This window comes from Nicotiana tabacum, chromosome 6 (genome assembly GCF_000715075.1).
Source record: "Nicotiana tabacum cultivar K326 chromosome 6, ASM71507v2, whole genome shotgun sequence".
NCBI lineage: Eukaryota > Viridiplantae > Streptophyta > Magnoliopsida > Solanales > Solanaceae > Nicotiana > Nicotiana tabacum.
The window spans coordinates 217530063-217542711 of NC_134085.1; the positions used below are offsets into that span (position 1 = coordinate 217530063).

General features: G+C 39.4%; 1 protein-coding gene across 1 annotated transcript; it reads right to left on the reverse strand.

The window, feature by feature from the left end:
- Positions 1-5966: 5966 nt before the first annotated feature.
- On the reverse strand, positions 5967-6377 carry LOC142182339 (uncharacterized). Its single transcript, XM_075256608.1, has one exon. It carries the CDS (start codon positions 6375-6377, stop codon positions 5967-5969), a length of 411 nt encoding a protein of 136 aa, XP_075112709.1.
- Positions 6378-12649: the final 6272 nt, after the last annotated feature.

Consider the following 12649-nt stretch of genomic DNA (forward strand, 5'->3'; position numbering starts at 1 on the left):
CACAGGCAAAGCAAAACAAAACTATTTAAAGGACACGGTTCCTCTGTACGTTGGTTAATTTTGATTCCAAAAGTTGAATTCTTGATTGTTCCTCACAACTCGTTGGCTATTGAAATTTTTTTTGATGTAAAAACTGGTTAATGTTATACTTGTCCATATCAATGCAATTTGTGCTTTTAAAATGGATACAAAACTTCAGCTTTTAGTGCTGAAGTTTTTAGAAATGAACTAAATAACTTCAGCATCTTCTGCTGAAGTTTTTGAAAAAGCTTATCCAGGACAAAAAAACTTCAACTTATTTAGTGCTAAAGTTTTTATAAATGAACTAAATAACTTCAGCATCTTCTGCTGAAGTTTTTGAAAAAGCTTAATGACAAAACTAATGAATCCAGACCAAAAAACTTCAGCTTATTTAGTGCAATTACAAACAAAAACTTCAACAAATAGAGAACAAAACTTCAGCTACTATGCTTAAGTTCAGCAATTACAAACAAAAACTTCAGTAAATAGAGAACAAAACTTCAACTACTATGCTTAAGTTCAACAATTACAAGCAAAAACTTCAGCACACTTGCTACTTCAGGCCCGTCTACTAGAATGCTGAAGTTTTGTGTGATTGTCTTTGCTACTTCAACCCCGTATGCTAAAGTTACGCGAAAAAGTGGGTACGTTTGCAATTTTTATTGCAAAGAGGGCACAAATTAAAACGTGACCCAAAAAGCGGGTATAGATGCAGATGCCCCAAAAAAATCACCCCAAAACTGGCCCAAATAAGTTCTGAAACTTAATTTTTATCAATTTTTTCAAAAGTTGATCAAATTTTATGAATAAATAATATTTTTTTAATTCTCTTTTTAAATTAAATAGTTTAAATCTGTATCGAAACTGGAGTAAAATATTTGAGCTAGAGGCTGGAGTAATAACTTCAGAGTTTTTAAAATCTTCTTGCATAAGTGAGTGTTCGCAACAAATTTTTGTAATACAAAAAATAAACTGCAATAAAAATAATATAAAGAAAAAGTGATTTTATTGATTAATATTTGTGAGTACAATTCTATGTATCCCTTGATTCTCCTCTCTAAAATTCTCCGTGATTCGATGGCTTGAGAAGCATATTTCTTGAATGTAGGATGATGCAGACCTCCATGTGATGTATTTAATCGCCGAGAACGTCGAGCAGCACTTTTTTGTTACGGGTTAATCTCCGGGAATAACTCTGTTGATCACTCCTTTGTTAAAGAACTAAGCACTTAATGATTGATCTCTCTGTTTGTGGATGTTCACCAATTGCGGAGTGTTCTTCTCCAACTCTGAATGTCCCCTGAGAGTTATGTAACCCCTCCATTTATAGGTGTAAGGGATGGAAAGTCTAGCTACATATAAACTCTCTTGTTTGATTCTGATTGGCCCATGTCATTTTTGCCATTTGGCGACCTGTGGTTAGTTCTTACTTTTTGACTTGGACTGCCACATCATTTAACACGTGACATTATCTTGTTAGCTTTGGATTTGACTGGATATGTCATGTCACTTGACACATGATACGAGTGTGGGCCTTAAGATGAAGAGAACATTGGGCTAGAAAATAATAAAATAGACTAATTTAACTTGTAAAGCCCAAATTAGTTATTTAACCCAATTGAATTTAAACCATATTTTGTATTGATTAAACCCAATAAATTTTATATGTCTACAGATGCCCCCTACTTCAAGATTTGTCGAGGTGTAGACTTGATGGGCCTTAGCGACGAGGCTTGAAGTACCAGTGAAGACAATAATTTTCTTAGTCTCCTAACAATAAAACTTGCTCATGCACTTTGGTTGAGCAATATGTGAAACCACATAATTATAGTGTCAAGCAGATTCTAGTTAAATAACTGGTGTTGCATCTTTAATTTGGACACAAAGTTTCGTAGCTTTTCCTTGTCAGACAGTTTGGACTTAGTCAAAGAGAATCAACTTTACAACATGTAAAAATATGCCGCGTAGGACAATATATCAAATTTGGTAATAATCTTAGCCCACTTGAGTTATTACTCCAATCAAATTTCCTTCATCTAATTTGACATACACCACTAGCCCTTACCAAAATTAGTTCACCCAATACAATGTTTTATTGGATTCAAATACGTCTCGGAATCCTTTTCTTCAAAGAATAAGAGACTTTGTAATTAACTAAAAATTCTCTTTTTATTTAATAAGGAAGTCGTGTACACCAAGTAAGACACCACCGTCTCATAAGCTCTATAAATAGTACAAGAGTTGGACCTCAGACACATAAGAGTACAAACTTGCAATTCGAGAAGTTCGGCTAACCATGAGAGAAGATACACAAAACCCTTCCCATTTATAATTCCTTTCTCTCGCATATCTTTTTTCCTATATTCCTTATCACGTTTTTTTTCTTCAGGAATTGGCATCACCAAGAAAAGAAGTTCGAATCTGCAAACCTTCAACAATTTAGATGGATGTTTTGATATTAAACTTGGCTATTGTTTCAAGCTTCATGTCGTTGGCACCGATGTGCTTGCTGCTGAATCGGGAGCTTCGTGCAATTGGCACTGATCCCCGTAGAACCAAGAAGCTTCGTGCAATTAGCACTGTGATCTCCGTTCTCTATCATCTTTTTGTTTTATTTTTGTAGCATTGGCAAGAGAACTTTATGGAGAACCTCATCTTCTTGTTGTTTGACGAGCAAACACATGGACCATCTCCTTCTTATACTTGGCCAAAGACGTACCATATAAATTTTCAGTTCCAGTTTTATTGAAGAAGTGACGAAACACTCCATTCTTGCAATTTGTCAAAGAAGGCTAGGTGAAGCGTTTCCTGCTTGAGGCTTGGTGAGAAAGAGGCTTGCGGCGACCGTACTTCATCCTTGACAAGCGAGCACGTGGCACATCTCATCCTTGCGGATTGGCACAGAAGAGGCATATGAAGTGTCCTTTCAACCTTGGAGACAAAATTCCTACTCTTGGAGGCTTGGAGAGACAATATTTCATCATTGGCAAGCCAACATGTACCACATTGCATCATTGCAGGTTGACGAGGAAGACAACTAGAGTAGGCATTTCCAACTTTGGCGAGCAAGCACTTAGTGCGTCTCTGCAAAAATATTTATTTCTCGATGCAGGATCGATGAAATCCAAAGCCGCTTCTTCCTAAATAATCATAACTCGAGAGGCTGGAACACATAAAAAATTTAGCACCAAATTCCTTGAGGATTAGCCGCAATATATTTTGAAGCTGATAAACGTGTCCAGCATTTTAACTTTACAGCATTGCACAGTCTCGCCAAAAGATTGATATCTCGAGCTAGGAGTGTCTGAATCGCGATCCGTTTTTGCCATTGTAAAGAAAGCTCTGACACCTATCACACCTGAAAATTTCATGGCAGGAATCCCGTCATAATGGCTGCAATAATATTCTAAAATTGCTCATGATATCTGTCGTACTTGCAATCCATCTTTGTGCACCCCTGTCGAAAAAAATCATATCTCGAGCTAGGAGGCTCCAAATTGCAATCTGTTTGCGCGGTTAGAAAGTAGAATCATAGAGCTGCAACATATGAATTTTATGCCAGAACTCCTTTCGAGATGGGAATAGAAAATTCTCAAAATCTACCTAGCTGCAGTAACTTTCAGATTTGTATAGTTCCGGCAAAAGAAATAGTATCTTGAGCTAGAGGCCTCCAAATTGCAAATGGTTGTTGGAAAATAGACATCCAAATCTACAACATACAAAATGTTATGGGCATAACATCTTCGAAATGGACCGTAGTAGTTTTTTCAAAGTTGATCATGTTGTTGGTTGAGCTCGCTTTCCATCTTTATGCTCTCTGAGTTATCCAGCGAATATTTATTTTTCTTGAAATTGACTTTAAAATCTTGGATGTAGTAACTTTGACTATCACACTTCACAAATCTTATCTCTTCGTTTCCTTTTGTAGACTCGCAAAGGAGCTTAAAGGGTCGAGATATCAGACTCAGGTGTCATAGTGCCGAAGACATATATCAGACTAAGCCACCCCTTTACCAACTGGTGTACTTGATTTGTTGATAGTCTTAAAGTTCACCAAGGCGGCTCCCATGGTGATTGAAGGTTTTTTTCAAGAGAGATGATTTCTCATATGTGGGACCTTCAACCAACACTTTCACGAGAGAAGCAAATTATCATGCTCGAGGCCTAACAAGATATGTGGTCAAGAGATCATCACAACTATTGAACACCAGAGACATACATCGAGAATGGCATTAAATGTGGAGACGTCATACAGACTCAGAAAAGCATTTAAAATGCGTCAGTAACAAAGCCTAGTTTACGATCATTTTCATGACTTAGGCTTTTGTATAGGAAAACGTCTAATTCCTTTTGTCTCTACATTTTTTTTATGTATCAACTTTTGTACTATTGAAGCAATAAGACATCTTTTATACTTTAAAGTAAATCGTCTCTTTTCCTCATAGATATGTGCCTTTACACTTGAAAAATTAATGTAATGATCCGATGACGCCAAACTTTTATTTTCTTTTAAAACTCATGCGACTGAACTTAGAATAAAACTCTAAGCTGCCTACGTACCTTGGTGAAGAGGATCAAGTCATAACGTAGTTCAGAGGGGTGATTTTTTTTTGCCTAGGCCGCCTCTTTCGAGGTTTTCAACTTAGCAGATATTTTTTGGGGCCGTACACAATTTAGACTCATGCAGGCCAGGAGTGTAGCAATGTTCAGTTTAGGCTCATTCATCAAGGAGCATCATGGCTTGCAGTTTAGGCTCGTACATCGAGCGTAGGTGACTTTCATGGGAAGTATTGCTTCAGAAATTTTCCGTTGATCGAACCAACTTTGAGACCATCCTTATCAATGATTTTGTATGTGCCACTTGAATATGCTTCTTTCACAACATATGACCCATCCCATTTTAAGGTAAACTTGTCGCCTACGCGTTTGTTGAGGATTATGGGTCGTCGAACAGCTAGGATTAAGTCTCCCGCTTGGAATAATCATGGCCGCACTTTCTTGTTGAATGCTCTAGCTAGTCGAGCTTGATAGCACTCCAATTTTTGTTGCGCTTCCAATCTTTTCTCATCCAATACCTCTAACTCTTCTAGGCGAAGTTGAGCATTCTCTTCAGACGTGAGTCCTTCTTGGATTGCGATGCGCAATGATGGAATTTATTGCTCCAACGGAAGGATTGCTTCCACGCCATATACCAAAGAGTAAGGAGTTGCTTGTGTAGCAATTCTGAAGGTTGTCTGGTATGCCCACAAAGCTTCACCAATTTTCTCATGCTAGTCTCTCTTGTTCTTTGCAACAACTTTCTTCAAAAGGATACCAAGCGTCTTGTTAAAAGCTTCAACAAGGCCGTTGGCGGGTGCATTATAAATTGAAGACTTATGTTGTTTGAAACCGAACTTATCGCACAAACTCTTCATGAGCTTGTTGTCAAATGGCGTTCCATTATCAGTGATTATGTATCTTGGTATCCCGTACCTAAAAATTATATATGACTTGATAAAATCAACAACGGTTTCCTTTTTCACCTCATTGAGTGGAACAACTTTAGCCCATTTAGAGAAATAGTCTGTAGCGGCCAATATGTACATTTGTCCCTTTGATGACTTTGGAAGTGGTCCAACAATGTCAAGTCCCCATGCATCAAAAGGCCATGAAGCTACAGTTTGGTGAAGAAGCTTTGGAGGTTGGTGGATGTAGTTGGCATAAAATTGACACGCTTGACATTTTTTGGCATGATCCATGCAATCCTTAACCATTGTCGCCCAGTAGTAGCCCATCCTCTTGATGCGAAAATAGAGCTTGGGACCAGATTGGTGTGCTCCACATGAGCCAGAATGTGCTTCCTCCATCGCTTGGTGGGCTTCTTCTTTGTCATGACATCACAAGAATAGTCCTTCAAAAGAGCGGCGAAACAATATCCCCTTATAGAAGATGAATGGTGGTGCTTTTCATTTGATGTCTGTTCCTTGTTGCGGATCTTCAGGTAACTTTCCATGTTTAAGGTACTCTATCAGTGGTTGCCTCCAATCTTCTTCTTCAATCACTTGAACAGACGTATGATGGCTTTCGTTGATTTGAAGATCTAGAAGTCTAGGAATAACCCATCGATGACACACATATACCTTTGTTGACTCATTCTCTCCAAGTGCCATCGTCATGGCCAAGATAGCCAAAGCATCAGCCTTGCGATTTTCTCCTCTTGGGATGTGGTTTAAGAACACTTGGTCAAATTTTTCAAGTAAACCAGAAGCGTATTGATAGTATGGCAATAGATCTTCCTTCTTTACCTTGTAACTCTCCCAAAGTTGGTTGATGATCAGCTTAGAGTTGCCGTAGATCTCCAACTGTAGAATCTTCATTTCTAATGGCATTTAGAGACCAATGATCAAATCTTGGTACTCTGCGGCATTGTTGGAGCATGTTTCACCTAAAACAAAGGAGAATGGCAAGACTTGTCTTTTTTGAGAGATCAACACAACACCTGCCCCCGCACTGTTACGACGTGCAGATCCATCAAAGAACATTGTCCATGGTGGAAACTCTTTGATGAACAAAATGTCTTAATCTGGAAACTCATCCGAAAGCTCCCATTCCACCGGAATAGGGTAATCAGCCAGAAAATTGGCTAGTGCTTGTCCTTTCACAGCTTTTTGAGGTGTGTATGTGATCTCATATTGGTTAAACAATATGGACCATCTTGCTAGGCGTCCAGAAAGAACAGGTTGAGTCATCACGAACTTCACGAGATCTGCTCAAGAGATGAGTTTGATGGTGTATGCTTCAAAAGAATGCCTTAGCTTCTTTATCGCATAAAGTAACGCTAAGCATATTTTCTCAACAGGCGTGTAGTTCATCTCAGCTCCTATTAGAGTTCGACTAAGGTAGTACAAGGCTTGTTCCTTTCCTTCCTCATTCTCTTGAGCAAGTAGTGCTCCAAGTGAATGTTCATGTATCGAGATGTAGAGTATCAATGGCTTCCCAAGCATTGGCGCCCCTAACACAGGTGGATTCAGCAAGTATTTTTTGATGCTTTCAAAAGCATTTTGACATGACTGATCCCAATGAAAAGGGATATCCTTCCTCAATAGATGATTGAAGGGTTGACACCATCCAACTAGATTAGAGATGAACCTCCGGATGAATCTAAGTTTCCTTGGAGACTTCGAAGCTCTCTCAAGTTCTTTGGCTTGGGCATTTTCTGAATGACGTCAATCTTTGCAGGATCAACTTTAATTCCACGATGATGCACAATGAAGCCAAAAAACTTTCTTGAGGTAACTCCAAATGCACACTTGAGTGGATTCATCTTCAGGTCGAATTTTCTTAACCTTTCAAAAACAATTCGAAGGTTTTCAAGGTGGTAACGCCTACTCTTCGTCTTCACCACCAAGTCATCGATGTAGAATTCAACCCTCTTATGAAGCATGTCATCAAAGATATTTTGCATCGCGTTTTGGTAGGTGGCACCGGCATTCTTCAGACCGAAGGGCATCACTTTGTAGCAATATATCCCTTTTGAGTTCGGAATGCAGTACACTCTTCATCTTTTGGAGACATTCTGATTTGATTGTATTTGGAGGACCCATCCATGAATGACATAGCTTCATACCCTATTTTAGCATCAACCATGAGTTCAATAATTGGTAGCGGGAAGTCATCGTTTGGACATGCCTTGTTTAGGTCTCGAAAGTCAACACAAACATGTATTTGACTATTCTTCTTCTTCACGGGTACAATATTCGATATCCATGATGGGTATTTCACCTCTCGAACAAATCCTGCCTCGATGAGCTTGTTGACTTCGACTTCAATTTATGATACAAGCTCGGGTCGAACACATGCGTTGTGACTGCTTCATAGGGCGTGCTCCATTTTTGATCCCTAAATGATGAACAACTACCTTAGAAATAAGATCAGGCATTTCTTTATACGACCAAGCGAAGACATCTTTGTACTTGGTCAACAACTTGGAGTATTCCTCCTCCTCTTGAGGCGTAATAAGCGCACTAATGAAGGTGAGGTGTGGATCTTTCGGAGTACCTAAAATGAGTTCCTTAAGCTCATCCACAGTTGATTGTCTGTCATATTCTAGTTGAGGGGGAGCCTCATGTACTTCATCATCAATGTTAAGGCATGGGCTATCTTCCACAGTTATGTGACCGGATGTTTTCACAAAACCTGACTTTTCTCTTTAACTTCCTTGGATGGTCGGCATGGCTTCTTTCTCTTTCTTTGATTCTTTATGAGGCTGGCAAGTGTAAACAATGGTTCTCCTTTGCACCTTCAGCGGACCATATGTGGATATTGACAAAATAGACTTCCTCTTCATACGTGATGGGAAATCACTACAGATTTCTTTGTCAGCAACAACTTCAAAATGATCCCGCTCCTCATGGACTTGCTCCTTATGTTTTGACAGTATCTTTCTAGATGGCGACTTCCTTCTGGTCCCCAGGCGACAAAAGATAGAGGTCTTTGAGGTAGTGGAAACTTCTTTTAGATATTTGGAAGATACACGTTCGCCTTTGTGACTTAGCCTTTCAAACACCGAGACTAGAGAGGTTGAGCCTCTAATGCGATCAAATACTGAAGCCCGTTATTTTATTTTCTTGCCCTTAACTTTCTTCATATCCTCTACCAAGGTGTATTGTGATGAAGCTATCTCTTTGCTTCTTTTTGATGAAATTTGAAGAGGCTCTACCAAGCTGAACCCCAACCCAAACTTTGGAGTGGCGACGTAGTGCCCTTGCTTTCTCAACTTCATTTGGGACTCATTGAGCCCATGTATCTTTTCACGAGTGACTTTGTATTTGAGTTCTCCTAGTTGTGATGGATTGGAGAAGTCATAACCAGACTTTTCAAGCAGTATGAAGGCCTTAGGATCATAGTGCCCTTTTATTTTATCAGCTTGGAGATTGCTTTTAGCAGACTCACAAGTCACGGATGGGATTTGTGCAACTAGGACAGTCATATGCTCCTTCAAATGCTGGATATCTTTGTGACTCATTTGCTTCTTTGGAGTACATTGCTATAGCAAAGGTTTCCCTTTCTTTCGATGCTCATGTGGAACATAGCGAAAAACCAGATGCTCCTCAGTCTTTGTCTGTATGTCACCTTGAGATGATGATAGCTTAATAGAGACTTCTTCCGTTCCCTTCTTAGACAGCTTGGTGGTATTCCATTGAGACTCATTTTCCTCTTCTGACTTGACATCATCTTTGTCATCTGATGATGGTTTCTCCACTTTCGGTTCACAAGAATCTCGGTAGAATTTTGCGTCTGCAGAGTATGAAGTTCACAAGAATTGATGTCTGTATCAATTTTGACTATGTCACATCTCTTATGTACTTTAGACATTGATGCAAAGTAGATGATACCACCCCATTCACATGAATCCAAGGACGTCCAAGCAACAAGTTGTATGATATTTTAGCATCTATGACGTGAATCAGGGTGTTTGAATTCATCTCACCAATGGATAATCCTATGCAGATCATACCTATGGCTCGTTGTCCTCCTTGGTTGAAACCTTGGATTGTTAGGTTGCTTTTGGATAGCTCATCGATAGAGATCCCAAGATTTTTTAGCACCATCTTTAGCATGATGTTGACAACCGAACCATCATCAACAAGTATGCGATTAAGATGTTGTTCTTGAATGGACCCTACAACAAATAAAGGTTTGTTATGTGGCTTAGACCCCAGCAACAAGTCATTATCTGTGAATGAAATTATTGCATAACATGTGACAACTTTTCCGTTATCATGATGTTCATGTATTTTCATTGGAGTAGGCTCATCGTTGCTTTCCGTTGTTTCGTCAATACTAGAAACTACATGAGTTGCACCAACGTGACCTCCATGAAGGAATTTTCCAGGAAAGAATTCATGCAATGTGATGGGCTTCCGGAACTTCGACGATAATGCACTGTTAATCTTCTTGCTAGTAGAAAATTTGATATTTCTTGGTGATTGTAGCCTATATGCATTGCTCATCATCGCTCTTGAATTAGGAATTCGTAGCCTCAAAACTGCCTGATGTTTTCGCTTCTTGTGAGTGACTAGAATCCAACCCTCATCGTCTTTGTCTTTAGAGTGATTGTCTAGCTCTAGTGAACCTTCAAGAGTTTTCCTTGGAAGATCAACTTCAACTGGCTCGAAACTTTCAAATTGTAAGAAGGCAGTGCTTGACACGTTATGCAACTTTGAACACGTCTTTTCCTTGAGCCGTGATACTTGCATGATTTGCTTCTGCTGCTTCATCCATGTCTATGATGATTTTCTCCTTCAAGACGAAGCATTTCTCTGTAGGGTGGCTAATGGAATGATGAAACTTGCAGTATTTCGGATCGCCTACTTTGCCAATTTCCTTTGGCCTTCTTGATTCAGGGAGATCGATGACTTTCCTGTCCATCAGTTCATCAAGGATTGTGGGTACGTCTGAATCTGGAAATGGATAAACCTTCGCCTCTAATTCTTTCAAGGTGGGATGACGCTTCTCCTCTTTGGGATAATGACTCAGGGTCTTATCCTCCTTCACTTTTTGCTTAGTAGTAACCTTCACAGAAGTTGCTTTCACTGCTATTGATTCTTTGGTTTGGTTATTTGATGCAACATTTTTCTTGAACTCCTTTTGATCAGCAAATGGAGATGCTTTTCCATGACTTGCGATGCTTAACTTCATGTCGTGCGCTCGTGTTGCAAGTTCTTCAAAAGTTTACGGTTTGATCCCTTGTAGGATGTACAAAAGGCCCTAGTGCATTCCTTGAATGCACATTTCCGCAGCAGATATTTCTGAAAGGCGATCTTTGCAGTCCAAACTTAATGCCCTCCAACGATTAATGTAATCTACCACGGGCTTGTCCTTCATTTGCTTGGTACCTGCCAACTCTATCATGCTTAAAATTCTTCGGGTACTGTGAAAACGATTGAGGAATTCCTTCTCAAGTTGCTCCCAGCTATCAATAGACTCAGGCTCCAAGTCAATATACCAGTCAAATGCATTCCCTTTTAGAGAACGAACAAATTGTTTTGCCAAAAGGTCACCATGCATTCCAGCATAGCTGCAAGTCTCGACAAAGTGGGCAATATGTTGCCTTGGGTTCCCTTTGCCATCAAATTGATGCAGCTTTGGTGATTGATAATTGGTTGTCATGGTTAAACAATCAATCCTCTTAGTATAAGGCTTAGAGTAGTATAACGAACTTTGCAATGGTCCGCCATATTGAGCTCTGATTGTGTTTGTTACCATGTCTTGCAATTGTTGGACATATAATGCCACAACTGAAGTGGATTGCTTTTCCTTTTGAATGTTTAACTTTGCAAATGATTCCTCAACATCTGTTTTTTTGGGAGGTGAAGACAAGTGAACGAGGAGAGACATGGCTCGACTCTCCAGGTGCATAGGCCTCCAATTTGTTCATGAGTTGAGTGATTTGAAGGTCTTTGTCTTCAACGGATTTCTTCAAGATCTCTATGGTCTGTTCCATCATGGCAAACTTTTCATCCACGTTAGTTGCGTCAGTCATCAAGGCATTGACTTTCGTTGAAACTGAAGAATCCACCAAATTCTCAAATTCGCCAAGGTTTGAGGTTGTTTGAGAAAGTTCGTCAAACAACGAGAATGGGGTGTTGCCCCCAGAGATTGCTATTGCGAACGTCATATGAGATCTGCTCTTCTTTGCCATCTCCAAGGATGGGAAGTATTCGGATCCATCCAAGCCACTACCCTTGAACTTGCTTCGAGTGATTGGGCCAACATGACTGAGCTCAGCGGATATGGCAACAGTAGCATCTTTGCATGAAATATCACACTTGCAGAAGGCCATTGTAGCAGTAGATCTGAAGTTTGTAGTATTCAACTTGCAAGAAAGAGAGATGAAGGGCAGAATTGGTCCCACTGGGCATGCCAAAATTTGTTCACAATAAATTTTCGTAGTACGAAAAATAAACTGCAACAAAAATAATATAAAGAAAAAGTGATTTTATTGATAAATATTTGTGAGTATAATTCTATGTATCTCTTGATTCTCCTCTCTAAAATTCTCCGTGATTCGAGGGCTTTAGAAACGTCTTTCTCGAATGTAGGATGATGCAGACCTCCTTGTGATGTATTTAATCGCCAAGAACGTCGAGCGACACTTTGTTGTTACGGGTTGATCTCCGGGAAGACCTCCATTGGTCACTCCTTTGTTGAAGAACTAAGCACTTGATGATTGATCTCTCTATTTGTGGATGACTTCACCAATTGCAGAGTATTTTTCTCCAACTCTGAATGTCCCTTGAGAGTTATATAACTCCTCTATTTATAGTTGTAGGGGGTGGACAGTCCAGCTACATATGAATTCTCTTGCTTGATTCTGATTGGCCTATGTCATTTGGCAACCTGTGGTTGGTTCTTACTTTTTGATTTGGACTGCCGCATCATTTAACACGTGGCATCACCTTGCTAGCTTTGGATTTGACTGGACATGCCATGTCACTTAACACATGGTACGAGTTTAGGCCTTAAGATGAAGAGAACCTTGTGCTCGAAAATAATAAAATGGACTAATTTAATTTGTAAAGCCCAAATTAATTATTTAACCCAATTGAATTTAATTTAGATTTTGTAGGGATTAGACCAATAAATT

Coding starts and splice junctions, on each gene's coding strand:
- LOC142182339 (XM_075256608.1), bottom strand. CDS start 6,377: ATGAAGATTCTACAGTTGGAGATCTACGGCAACTCTAAGCTGATCATC.